This window comes from Mytilus edulis, chromosome 7, assembly GCF_963676685.1.
Source record: "Mytilus edulis chromosome 7, xbMytEdul2.2, whole genome shotgun sequence".
NCBI classification, from domain to species: domain Eukaryota; kingdom Metazoa; phylum Mollusca; class Bivalvia; order Mytilida; family Mytilidae; genus Mytilus; species Mytilus edulis.
The window spans coordinates 3,055,376-3,069,161 of record NC_092350.1 but is presented as its reverse complement, the minus strand read 5'-3'; the positions used below and the strand labels follow the sequence as shown (position 1 = coordinate 3,069,161).

General features: G+C 32.9%; 2 protein-coding genes across 2 annotated transcripts; both read left to right on the top strand.

Moving 5' to 3' along the window:
* The first annotated feature begins 1,455 nt into the window (after positions 1 to 1,455).
* On the top strand, positions 1,456 to 3,266 carry LOC139529738 (uncharacterized). The gene is made up of 2 exons (XM_071325609.1): positions 1,456 to 1,529; positions 2,437 to 3,266. The coding sequence occupies exons 1-2, from the start codon at positions 1,475 to 1,477 to the stop codon at positions 3,174 to 3,176; spliced, it is 795 nt and encodes a 264-aa protein (XP_071181710.1). The 5' UTR covers positions 1,456 to 1,474; the 3' UTR covers positions 3,177 to 3,266.
* A 4,943-nt stretch (positions 3,267 to 8,209) lies between these two features.
* Positions 8,210 to 12,075, top strand: LOC139482746 (uncharacterized). Its single transcript, XM_071266816.1, has 2 exons — positions 8,210 to 8,264; positions 11,232 to 12,075. The coding sequence occupies exons 1-2, from the start codon at positions 8,210 to 8,212 to the stop codon at positions 11,969 to 11,971; spliced, it is 795 nt and encodes a 264-aa protein (XP_071122917.1). The 3' UTR covers positions 11,972 to 12,075.
* Positions 12,076 to 13,786: the final 1,711 nt, after the last annotated feature.

Genomic DNA, 13,786 nt, shown 5'->3' with positions numbered 1-13,786 from the left:
ACGTGAGACAGAAGGAATCTTTCCTCTTTCATGGATACGGGTAGATCATCTAGAATACGAATTTGACTACCTTTTAAATTGTGGGCACTGGACATAATGAGTTGTTTATCTCCATAGTGGATTAATCGAACAATAATTGGTTTGGGTCCACTACCCCTTGTTGGTACGCGGTGAGCATTAGCAATTGGAATGGCATTTGCTTTTCTCTGTTCAATTTTTAAATTTTCGCTAAACAACTGACGAGTAACAGAATAGATATTCTCGTCTGCATTACTGTCATCAATACCATAAATCATAACATTATATTTTCTTTCGTGCTTTTCAAGCAATGTAACCTGATCCTTTAACTCATTCATCTGGGTTTGAAGCTCATATTTTTGTTTTTGTAATTTTTCACCTTCAATTGCTTGTATTTGCAGATCCATACCTGCAACACCCTGTTCCAACTCTGTGAAGTCTCGTCTCAAAGTGGTTATTTCTACCTGAGATTCATCGTATTTTGTTTTCAGTACATTAACGTCAGTTTTCACTTCATTGATCATGCCTGTTAAATTATGTTCAACTTTTTTAAGTTGCTGTGAAAAGTCACTTACTTTTTTATCAACTCCCATTATGAGGCTTTTGAGCTCTTTAAAGTCAGCTGATGCCATATTAATATTAATATGTAGTTTGGATATTCTTTAAATTGTATGAAAAGATGCTATATTAGGTTGCTTACTTTCAAATATTTTCACACACTTGAAACTACATGTAAACAGTTGCTACTACATGTATACAGTATTGTTCATCTATGTACGACACCGGAGTTTAGTCTAGATATATATGGTTCGTTTCTCAAAGTTATGTGAATTCTATAATTCATATCAAGTAGTCAAAAAAGTCAAGCGTAAATTACAAAAACACTTTCAATAGTCACGATAGTGTACATGTAACATTGGCATCATAGCGATTGGGAATATCATTGAAAATCGTAAATTATATCGTTTTTTGTACTGTATTGTTTTTACACGCACTGCATTAACTGCACATAAACATATCTAACACATACATATGTGTCTCTGCCCCTCTCAACAGTATAAATGCCTCGAAAACTAACTCTTATAAAAATATCATGGGCGCATCCATTACAGGGGCGATAATCTACCAACTGTATTTATTATACAATAAACCTACTTTTAACGAGTAATGTTACACAAGTTAATTTTGGGAAATTTGTGTATGTTACTGTATATATTATGATACGTCATTCTACACACATCATTGATACCTCATTAGCACACCGATGTCCATAAAATAGTAATAAAGATGTCACAAAGACTATACAAGTGTCACCATCACTCAAATTTGGTGACGTCGCACCTTATTTTCATCTGAAATAATCCAATCAACATAGAATAAGTTTGAATAAGGACATTTTGTAAGGTATAAAAGAAAGAAAAATTAGCAGACTGTACATCACTTTAAAACAGTAAACATGCAGTCTCTTCTTTGTTTTGTGCTTATTTTGGTTTCTCTGTATTCAGTCCAAGGTATGATTTTCTTCATTATGATAATAAATACAGGTTTAAATGTTTATTCATATAGTTTGAAGAAAAAAAAACATAATAGATTTTGAAATGTTCAATATATGTTTTGTATAATTCTTAATACATACTGGGACTACTATAAATAGTAGTTTCAGATAAATGTGATGAGTAACTAAAAAATAAAAAATGGAACAAAAGAACAATTGGACAAACTGCATTGATTAGACAAAACCAAAAACAGTCAAATAATAAAATCTATATTTTGATTATGCATTATACGCTTTTATACGGAAATATTAAAATGAAATGTTTCGTTCTACGAGCGCACCACAATTGTATTTACATTGTATTCGATTTAAAAATTGTGAATACAACCATGGATATTTTTCCCCAGTTCAATTTAAAGTGTGATCTATGAATTGATTTAATTATTGAATGTGCAAACTCAATTTTATGAATTCAAAATTTATAAATATTTTTCATTTACTTCCATTTCTTACATTTATGTATTCTCTTATAAAGTCCGATCAATAACGCAATGTTTTATTGCGAGGACAAAACAAAACGATTGATTGTGTTTAAACACTATACCAATTGTTTCAACATGTTTAACACCAAATAATATACTTGGAAATCTTAATGACATATATGCTGAAATAAACAATTATGTTACATATATTGAGTTTTTCAAAATTAATCATCTTTTGAAACCATTTTCTTGGGTCATTATTCCTCTCTCCGATACGATGAGATTACCGCAGACCAAGCGTCAAATGTACAGGCTTACGTAAGAAAGCTTCGCGACGTCGTCGTTGTTCCTAGCTTTATCATTTAAAGATAAGAATTGTAATACTACATGTAAATGTAAATTTAATTTGATTTACATTCTTTTCTCAATTTATCATTTCAGGTCGGACATATGGCTATCAAAAAAAGACAAAAAGGGCTCACGTGGTCAAGGCAAAGGATCCCATTGGATTCCCGACAGATCAAGTACATATACCTAAAGAACCTGTCGTGTTACCAAGTCAGAGACTACCTAACTGTGATGTAGGATGTACTCTTCAGATAATACCACCAGAGTGTATACAAGAAACATTTGGATTCGAACATGGCGTGAGGTGTAGAGGGTGTGATGTTGATATATGCAACAGAGGCAGGGGAGATAATTTAGATAGATTGCAGGGCGGTTCCCAATGGCAAAATGGGGGCAGAAACCGAAATATAAACAGCAGAATAGGCGGAGAATTCGTTGATAGTTTAGGTGGAGGTAGAAACCAAAATCTAAACAGCAGAATAGGCGGACAATTCGTTGATAGTTTAGGTGGAGGTAGAAACCAAAATTTAAACAGCAGAATAGGCGGACAATTCGTTGATAGTTTAGGTGGAGGTAGAAACCAAAATTTAAACAGCAGAATAGGCGATCAATTCGTTGATAGTTTAGGTGGAGGTAGAAACCAAAATTTAAACAACAGAATAGGCGGAGAATTCGTTGACAGTTTAGGTAGTGATTTCTTTAACGAAAGACAAAACACGAATTTAGGTGGTAGATTTAGAAACAGACAGGATACAAATTTTGATAGAAGAAACAGATTAGATAGAAACTTAAATGACAGGAGAAACAGACAAGTTGGAAGTGGGTGGTTATGATCACGTGGTGACGATTTGAGTATTTTGTAAAAACATTTAGAAATCCAGAGTATTTTGTTGTACCATTTTTATATAAAGATCTGTTTCTTACTTATTGGGTTTTGTTATAAAATCAATCAGATTGGATAATATAGCAAATAAAGAGTTTTCCACCATAGACTAAATGACGAAAAGATGATAATTATAGGTCATCCTACAGCCTTCAACAATGAACAAAACACCGCATAACAAGTTTTAAAGTGCCAAGATTGCCTAGATGTTTAAAGTCTTCAATTTGAGTACATGGTACATTTATTTTCTTATGACTATTAAATTAGGTTTAAACGCAATAGACATTAAGCCAACGACACACACATATACATCCACATGCTTTCTTTAAAGATTGTTTATGTAGTGTCCGCCGAACATTTTTTCATGGTTAATACTGTTGACGGACAATATTTACTTTGATGTAAAAAAAAATGATGTGGTATAATTGCCAATGAGACAACTCTCGACAAGAGACCAAATGACTCAGAAATTAACAACTATAGGTAACCACAAGGCCTTCAACATTGAGCAAAGCCCATTACGCATAATTATCTATAAAATGACAAATGCAAAATAATTCAAACAAGAAATCTTTATCTTTTATGTCCAAAAACTTCACGAAAAAAATTATTTAATACATCAACAAACGACAACCACTGACTTACATGATCCTGACTTGGGACAGTCAAATACATACAGAATGTGGCGGGGTTAAACATATGAGCTGGATCCCCCCTAAGCCTGCGACAGTTGTGTAACATTACAAATCAAGAAAGGACTATAAAAATTATTTGCGACATCATAATATACCGAGTACAACACGCACTGGCTCCTAGACAAATGCTTATCATAAGTGATAACTCTGGAAACAGTTTGGCCTCGCGCATCATTGAAGAGAAATTGATTGTAAATGCGCATATATGTACAGTATAATTTGAACCATTTATGTTATTTCAAATGCGAATGTTTTAGCAAAGCAGTCCTCCAATAGTCCTTACGAGCTGTAACACCATATTTGCATTCTTTGTGAGATATATTTTAATTGCACGCACCATGTTTTTGTTTGTATCATAAGCATTAAAATATTATTTCTTTTTACATATTTATTTATAATAATGTCTATAAAAAGTACACGTCAATCAAAACATTCTGAAATAATAAAAAAGCTTCCGGCAAAGTATATTTCCCTATTTGTTACAATCAATTTTATTACAATTTTATGTAAATTAAGTACATTTTTATTTATTTTGACATAATTTATTCGTTGGTATTTTTTTTTTTGCTGTTTTTTTTTTCTGTTTATGTTGTAATTCTATTTTTACTTTCTGAATCATTGTTGTTAATACTCAGCGTGCTCAAGTTTCCACATTGTTAAAAGATTGAATAACGAAATTCACATTGGTTCCTAAATAATAGGCTTCTAAAAATTAATCACACTTGACACGTGTGTAGTAGACAGCAGACTCATGTGTGAAACTGAAAAAAAAATCAGTTTGAAAGCATCGCAATTATTGATTTGGTGTTCAAAGTATTATTTTAAGATGGTGTGCAATATCTGACCACGGCGATGTATATCTAGGGTAGAAAATTAAAGTGTATAATAGGAATTATGAAAATGTGTTCTCGCATTAAAAGAAAGAAACGTACGACCGTCTCTTACGAGATACGTCAAAAGAGGAGAAGCAAACACAAACTGGTTGAGCTCAAGTGAACTGTTCCACAATATGAGGACAAAAATATATTGAACTAAACGATCACATCATATCATTGAACATATCGTACAAATGACAAAAAAAATACCCTACAAAGAGTAGTAACAAAAAGACAATAGGGTAACGTAAATTGAGAATAAAAACAGGGAATGTCTCGAAGAGATATTATCACGACCAAAGAGCAGAAAACAGAGCCAAGGATCATCAATGGGTTTCCAATACACTGAGCAAATACTGGAAGCGGGCTTCAAAAGAGGGACGAAAGATACCAGAGGGACAGTCAAACTCATAATTCGATAATAGACTGACAACGCCATGGCTAAAAATTAAAAGGACAAACAGACAAACAATAGTTCACATGACACAACATAGAAAACTAAAGAATAAACAATACGAACCCCACCTAAAACTAAGCATGGTCTCAGGTGCTCTTGAAGGGTAAGCAGATCCTGCTCCACATGTGGTACCCGTCGTGTTGCTTATGAGATAACAAATCCGGAAAATAGTCTTATTCGGTAGGTCATATTTATGAATGGGAAGGGGATTGTAGTTATTTCATAACGGTCAACCAACACATGATGCGTCCGTAAAATGTACGAGGAGATGGCTTAAATTTCACCATTTGGAACGCTTGATTTAATAGCTTCCTTGTGAGCAAAAACCCTCTATCAAGAAAAGGATGATCGGAAATACAAGTACGGGAATATCATATCAATTGGGAGATATATATGCCGTATGCAGGTGCTGCTGGATTGTTGCTACTTAGAAATGGAAAGTTCACAATTGGAAAGCTGAAATCATCTCTTTTCTCGTAAAGTTTTGTTTTCAATTGACCCTCATTGTCCATTTTCCATATGTAAGCCAAGATATGAGGCCCTTAACTGTATCTGTAGTATCCTTTATCTCTAGTTCAATGGGATAGATGCGTTCGACATAGTCACCAAATTTTGAATTATGTAGTGAAAGAACATCATCTATATAGCGGGAAGAAGAGTTAAAGGATATTGCTAACTTCTTATCTTTCTTCCTAAGAAGTTCCTGTATGAAGTCAGCCTCATAATAATAAAGAAACAAGTCGACAAGAAGAGGGGCACAATGTGTTCCCATTGGCATGCCGAAAGTCTGTTGACAAACACGTTCTCCGAACGTAACGAATATGTTGTCAATCAAGAAATCAAGCATCTTGATGATGTCAATTCCAGAGAATTTTTTGTTTGAATCAGAGTGGTCCTTTACAAAGTAGGATATATCCCTTCCCAAGACAAGATACTTGTATCTTCGTTGGCCATTCTTTTTTATGAAACAAAGCAATACCAACTCTTTCAATTTGTTATTTAGTTTGGAATGTGGAATACTTGTATAAAGTGTAGAAAAATCAAATGTTTTAATACTATTAGAATATGAAAGAGAGTTAGATTGTATGTACTCGAAAGATCTTTGGAATTTTTAAGTATCCACATCTGATTCACGCCACCTCTAGAATAGGCAGTTTCACAAAAACTTTGAAGCCCGTCTTTGTTGCTGATAAAATAGATGTCAATAATCTAGAGGTTTTGTGGAGCACTTGGAAGACCTAGCAATATACTGTTGTTTGTAAGGACACTTTTGCAGTTTAGGTATCCAATAAGGTGATGGAAGATCCAGTTCATCATCTTTGGCTGAAATTCCAAAGGAACATAGAACAGACCTATGATTATTTAAGATTTCCTCTTTGGTAAGTGTCGTGAGGGTATATGTTGGGTTTCCAAGTGAATACCTAATTCGTTTATCAAGCAGTTAGTGTAATGAGTTTTATACACAAAAACGATGTTGTTTGGGGCTTTATCTGTGGGGGACAACAACATATTTGTCATAAAGGTAGAATAAGTGTTTTGCAACATTATGGTCTTTTAAGATTGACGTAGTATGAGCATTGATAGACCCATTCAGTTTCTTAATTCTGATTTGTATCAACGACCTCACTGCCTTAATCCATTCGGAAAGAGTGTCTCACGTTTAGCCCATTGCCTGGCATAATCCTTCACTGAATTCATCAAAATTTTAAAGTTGTATTTCAATTGATGGATTTCGGCCTCGATATTTTGGACCTTTCGATAACACATTTCGTAGGGAAGTGTTATTAACAATGTTGAGGTCATCGGTAATAACGTGGCCAGCCGGATTATATGTGAATTGGGAACTAGCTCAAGTGCAATCAGGAGGTTTAGACTTGTAGTCGTCAATACTGAGATCCTGCAAAACGTGTTTGCAATTGAAAATTTTAGTTGCAATAGGTTTGGTATAGATATAAGAAATGATTGGAACAGACTGGTCTTTGAAATACGGAGGTAGGATCGATGAACTAATTTATGATGAAGGATACTGCCTGGACCCTAAATAATATGTAGTATTTCAGCAAAAAGAAATGTCATACTAACCTTCGAAACATCAAAATGAACCTAAGTTTCAATAAAAACATACAAGACTAACAAAGACCAGAGGTTCCTGCTTTGGACATGCGCAAAAAACGCGGCTTGGTTAAACATGTTTTGTGAGATCTGATACCTTCCTTATAACTCTAGCAAATGTGGAATAAACTAACATGTATTTAAAACAATACGAAATTGCTCGTTGTTAAGAGAACTGTTACTGCTTCTTGTATAAGCTGTTCAAGGTACGCAACAATAGAAGTACAAGAACACAAATTAAAGAAACAACAGTAGTTGTCATATTTCATAGGGCCTCGATAGCAATGAATGAAGACATAGTCCAGTGTATAGGCATACAATTATTGAAAAACCTTTAGACATTTATCCAATTGACATATTTGATTCGAGAAAAAACATTATTGTGTTTCATTGGTCAATGTTTAACTTACACTAAATATTAAGGTAATTTTGTAAATAGGAGGTTATATTTATAACCCGTCTTTTGAACGTTTCGCATTTTAAACTTACAAAAAACACAGGGGAAACATAACGATAGTTTAGACAATAAACAAACATTAAACGACTGGCATACGTTGATTTTGAACACCCAATGTTGTAGGTTACTATATATATATATATATATATGGAACGTCACTCTACACACATCTTTGATACCGTATTTGCCCAATGTGTCCATAAAATATAATAATAAAGATGACATATGGGCAATTAAGGTGTCATTATCAGTCAAATATCGTGACGTCACACTTTATTTTCATCTAATATAATCCAATCAACGTAGAATAAGTTTAAATACGGACATTTTATAAGGTATAACAGAAGGAAAGTTTAGCAGATTGGACATAACTTTAAAACATTGAACATGCAGTCTCTTCTTTGTTTTGTGCTTATTTTGGTTTCTCTCTATTTAGTTCAAGGTATGATTTTCTTTTTAGTTAATATAAATCCGGGCTTTAAAGTTCATTCATATAATTTGTAGAAAAAAAACAAAACATAATAGATTTTGAAATGTTAAATATATTTTTTTGTATAATTTTTAATACATACTGAGACTACTATAAATAGAAGTTTCAGATATATGTGATGAGTAACTAAAAAATAAAAAATGGAACAAAAGAACAATTGGACAATGTGCGTTGATTAGACAAAATCAAAAAACAAATAATAAAATCTATATTTTGATTATGCATTATACGCTTTTATACGGAAATATTAAAATGAAATGTTTCGTTCTACGAGCGGGCCACAATTGTATTTAAATTGTATTCGATAAAAAAATGTGGCTACAACATGGATATTTTTCTTCCCCCAGTTCAATTTAAAGTGTGATCTATTAGTTGATTTAATTAATGAATGTGCAAACTCAATTTTATGAATTCAAAATTAATAAATATTTTTCAATTACTTTCATTTGTGATATTTGTGTTGAAATTAATGAATCAATAAATAATGAATTCGGAAAACGAATAATTATAATAAAACAATCAAGTCAATGTATGTATTTTTATAAAATACGATCAATAACAAGATGTTTTATTGCGAGGAAAAGAAAAGACAAAACACAAATGATTGATTGTGTTTAAACAACCTGCCAATTGTTGCAAAAGATAACAATAAATAAAATACTTTGAAATCTTAAAAGCATGTATGCTGAAAAAAAAGTAAAATCACAAAAATACTGAACTTAGAGGAAAATCAATTCGGAAAGTCCATAATCACATGGCAAAGGCAATAATGTTACATATATTGAGTTTTTCAAAATTTTGAAACGATTTATTTGGTTATTACTCTTCTCTCCGATATGGTGCGACTATCGTCGACGAAGTTTCAAATGAAAATGCTTACGTAATAAAGCTTGGCGACGTCGTGGTTGTTCCTAGTATGACCAGGTTGTTGGTCACCTCTGTCATATTAGTTAGTTTCTGGGAAACTAGCGGTAGTTGAGATAAAGTCCAAGTCGCTGGAAAGTTTACATATTTATTTCACATCCATATATTTCAAATATTAAAACATAACTGAATAACAACATACAAACAAATATAAAATACAAATTCAAAAGACTGATTGACATACGGAAAATGAACCAATCAAATATCTTTTTATTAAATAATATTAATTCGCGTTTTGCCGAAAGCGGGGATTACGAATTAAAACATGGTTCGTATCAGTTTGTCAAGAATAGCTTTCGGCATTTATCACTTAGTGTCAAATTATCTATATTCTTTATCACAAAACCTTTTATCTTAAAGACGGATATAAATCTTTGATAATTGATCTAAATGAAAGGATTATAGTTAAGTGTAAAATACAAGTAACTTTTGAATAGCGTAAAATACAATAAACTAATAAATTATTAAAACGCAATAAGGACTCGGAATAATAATAAAAAGCATAGATTAAAGAAATATACAAAATCCTAAATGTGAACTTTGAACGAACAATTGTCGGGTCATACTAGCTTGATTGTCGTTTCTTTTAAAATTAGAGAAATTAAGGGCATACGATACAGTTTTGATCCCGTATTTACAGTTTGATGAAAATTTCCATATAGGCTATTGTTTGCCTGATTAAATCAAATATGTAATAAAAAAATATACCTTCATGTGCTACTTTTTGAGTTAAATGAGGTCGAAATCTGGTATATTTGCTAAAAATTCGGATTTGTGGCCGTATTTTCCCTTTCGAAAGAAAGCCATAACTTTTTTGTTTCAAAAGATAAACACAAATAGTTTTTCGTTAAATAATTTGTCATTTCTGTATTTTATAAGTATTCTAAAAATGTATGCATTTTTTATTCAGAAATAACCCTTCTCTAATTTTTGTGCTATTTTCACATTTCCTGACCGGTGTGAGACAAATTTATTTTCACTAGTGAAAAATCTGTTCTCGGCACCTGATTGGTCAATATTTCTGCCGGGACTACTTTTTTCTCTGTCTGCATTAAATATTTGGTGCACCTTGTTTGGAGACACTTCTCAGAATAAAACAATTTACCTTCAAACTTTTCGGACTTAGCCTGCTTTAAACTCGTAAAACTCCTTGGTTACGTGTAAACAAAATCGCGATCGCATCGTCTGCTAAATAATTACATAATAAAAAGATGTCTCTGAACGAAGTTCTAGAAAGGGGAAAAAGAGTTAGACTTATCTCGGGTGAAGAGGGTGTTATACTAGCTGAAAATAAAAACTTTGGGTTCCCGTTATGGGAAATCAAACTAAATGATGGGAAAATTATCACTGAAGCCAGATACAGATTTGACGTTCTAATTGATCCTCATGAGGTACCAAAAGAACCAGTAATTTCTTCCTCCCCTCCTGCAGTAACAGAAGAACTTCTGCAACTTTTTCAATCTCAAATGTATGATTCTGATGATTCTGACATGCAGACAGTTACAGTCCTACCAGATCTCCCCCCTCCTCCAACAAACACTGACAAATCACTTCAACCTGAAATACCCGGCAGTGCAATCAATTTATGCATTTTTTATTCAGAAATAACTCATATCTATCAAATGGTCATGAATTGAGAAAAAAATGAAAGTTTTGCTGTATATTTATTAACATTAAAAAAATTGCACTATTTACAGTTTTATAAAATTTGGTTCACATAATCTCCCTGCAAAATGAAACAAAATGTCGTTTTAAAAAATAGGGGTCCATGCACTCGTTTTCAAATTAAATCAGTTTGAATGATAAAAATCAGTCAAAAAATGCATCTTTTCCCGATATGTCACAGTTTGACGTCGCGAAAATAACATTTTATGTTAGCAACGTCATTACCTCCCCTGTAACTGTATCGTATGCCCTTAAAGATAAAACGTGTATAACTACATGCAAATGTAAATTTATTTTGAATTACATTCTTTTCTCGATTTATCGTTTCAGGTCGGACATATGGTTATCAAAAAAAGATAAAAAGGGATCACGTGGTTAAGGCAAAGGATCCAATTGGATTCCCGACAGATCAAGTACATAAACCCAAAGAACATGTCGTGTTTCCAAGTAAGAGACTACCTGACTGTGATGTAGGATGTACTCTTCAGATAATACCACCAGAGTGTATACAAGAAACATTTGGATTTGAACATGGCGTGAAGTGTAGAGGGTGTGATGTTAATATTTGCAATAGAGGAAGGGGAGATAATTTAAATAGATTGCAGGGTAGTTCCCAGTGGCAAAATAGAGGCAGAAACCGAAATATAAACAGCAGAATAGGCGGAGAATTCGTTGATAGTTTAGGTGGAGGTAGAAACCAAAATTTAAACAACAGAATAGGCGGACAATTCGTTGATAGTTTAGGTGAAGGTAGAAACCAAAATTTAAACAGCAGAATAGGCGGAGAATTCGTTGATAGTTTAGGTGGAGGTAGAAACCAAAATTTAAACAGCAGAATAGGCGGAGAATTCGTTGATAGTTTAGGTGGAGGTAGAAACCAAAATTTAAACAGCAGAATAGGCGGAGAATTCGTTGACAGTTTAGGTAGTGATTTCTTTAACGAAAGACAAAACATGAATTTAGGTGGTAGATTTAGAAACAGACAGGATACCAATTTTGATAGAAGAAACAGATTAGATATAAACTTAAATGACAGGAGAAACAGACAAGTTGGAAGTGGGTGGTTATGATCACGTGGTGACGATTTGAGTATTTTGTAAAAACATTTAGAAATCCAGAGTATTTTGTTGTACAATTTTTATATAATCAATAAACGGGTAAAGATCTATTTCTTGCTTATTGGGTTTTGTTATAAAATCAATCAGATTGGGTAATATTGCAAATAAAGAATTTTCCACCATAGACTGAATGACGAAAAGATAATAATTGTAGGTCATCCTAAAGCCTTCAACAATGAATTAAACCTCATACCGCATAACAAGTTTTAAAGTGCCAAGATTGCCTAGATGTTTAAAGTCTTCAATTTGAGTACATGGGTAAATTTATTTGTTTATGACAATTAGATTAGGTTTAAACGAAATAGACATTAACCCAACGACACACACATATACATCCACATACTTTCTTTAAAGATTTTTTATGAAGTGGTTTGTAGGCAAATAAAGGCAACAGTAGTATACCGCTGTTCGAAACTCATAAATCGATTGAAAATAACAATTCCGGGTTACAAACTAAAACTGAGGGAAACACATTAAATATAAGAGGAGATCAACGACACAATATTAAAATGTAACACACACAGAAACGAACTAAGCATGAGACAAATCACAAATATATCACCAAAACTAAATACATGAAAAGCAAGTACTCAAACTGGGCATAAGGTTCATTTGTAGGATTTCAAAATGTCCCCCATGAAATAGTGTCCGCCGAACATTTTGTCACTGTTGACGGACAATATTTACTTTGATTTAAAAAATATGATGTGGTATAACTGCAAATGAGACAACTCTCCACAAGAGACCAAATGAAATAGAAATTAACAACTATAGGTCACAATAAGGCCTTCAACATTGAGCAAAGCCAATTACGCATTATTATCTATAAAATGACAAATGTAAAACAAATCAAACAAGAAATGTAACGTCCTTTTATGTCCAAAAGCTTTACGAAAAAAATTATTTAATACATCAATAAACGACAACCACTGACTTACATGATCCTGACTTGGGACAGTCAAATGCATACAGAATGTGGCGGGGTTAAACATGTTCGCGGGATCCCCCTTAAACCTGCGACAGTTGTGTAACATTTCAAATCAAGAAAGGACTATAGAAATCAATTGAAAAATATTCAAACATTCGGCTTCGAGTGGTCCTGATAACCAAGAGAAGCAATAAGGACGCATGCATGTTATAAAGAGATGTTTCTTTTCTTTTAAAACGTTTGTATCCATGTATGAATTTTAAATATTTTGACGTTTTTTGCGTTTTCTACACCAGAAAATGTCTTCATCAAAGCATGTCAGGAATATGACAGTTGTTATCCATGCGGTTATTGTGTTCGAGGTTTTGATTTTGCCATTTCATGACCAACTTACCATTATGGATTTTCAACGGAGTTTTGTATTTTTGTTATTTTGATTTTGTTGCAACAATGCAGAGGTATTAATTGTCAAAATGTACATCTCAACCATTAAACAGTGATATCATTATAGCTGCTGTAATTGCAATACTAGTCGTTAATAATGTAGAAATGTATGGCCATTCCACGTTAAATAATCGATTTGATATGTTCGTAGTGTTTGCACTCTTGAAATGTTAAGATATAATACTTGTTTTTTCCAATTTTTCCAGAACTTTGACTTTTTATTAGCACTTGTCTAGGAGCCAGTGTGTATTGTACCTGGTATATTATGATATCACATCACTATCTGTATTGTTATGCCAGTGCCGATGTACTGGCTTCTTGGTTGTTGATACAATCGGATTAGAGAGGGGACATGTAGTCCACTAGAGGATTGATTTCTAAATCTGTTTCTAAAA

Excerpts from the sequence above, each read along its gene's own strand:
- LOC139482746 (XM_071266816.1), top strand. The coding sequence starts at position 8,210 with ATGCAGTCTCTTCTTTGTTTTGTGCTTATTTTGGTTTCTCTCTATTTA. Across the intron at positions 8,265-11,231 it reads TTCTCTCTATTTAGTTCAAG|GTCGGACATATGGTTATCAA; the intron begins GTATGATTTTCT and ends TTATCGTTTCAG.
- LOC139529738 (XM_071325609.1), top strand. The coding sequence starts at position 1,475 with ATGCAGTCTCTTCTTTGTTTTGTGCTTATTTTGGTTTCTCTGTATTCA. Across the intron at positions 1,530-2,436 it reads TTCTCTGTATTCAGTCCAAG|GTCGGACATATGGCTATCAA; the intron begins GTATGATTTTCT and ends TTATCATTTCAG.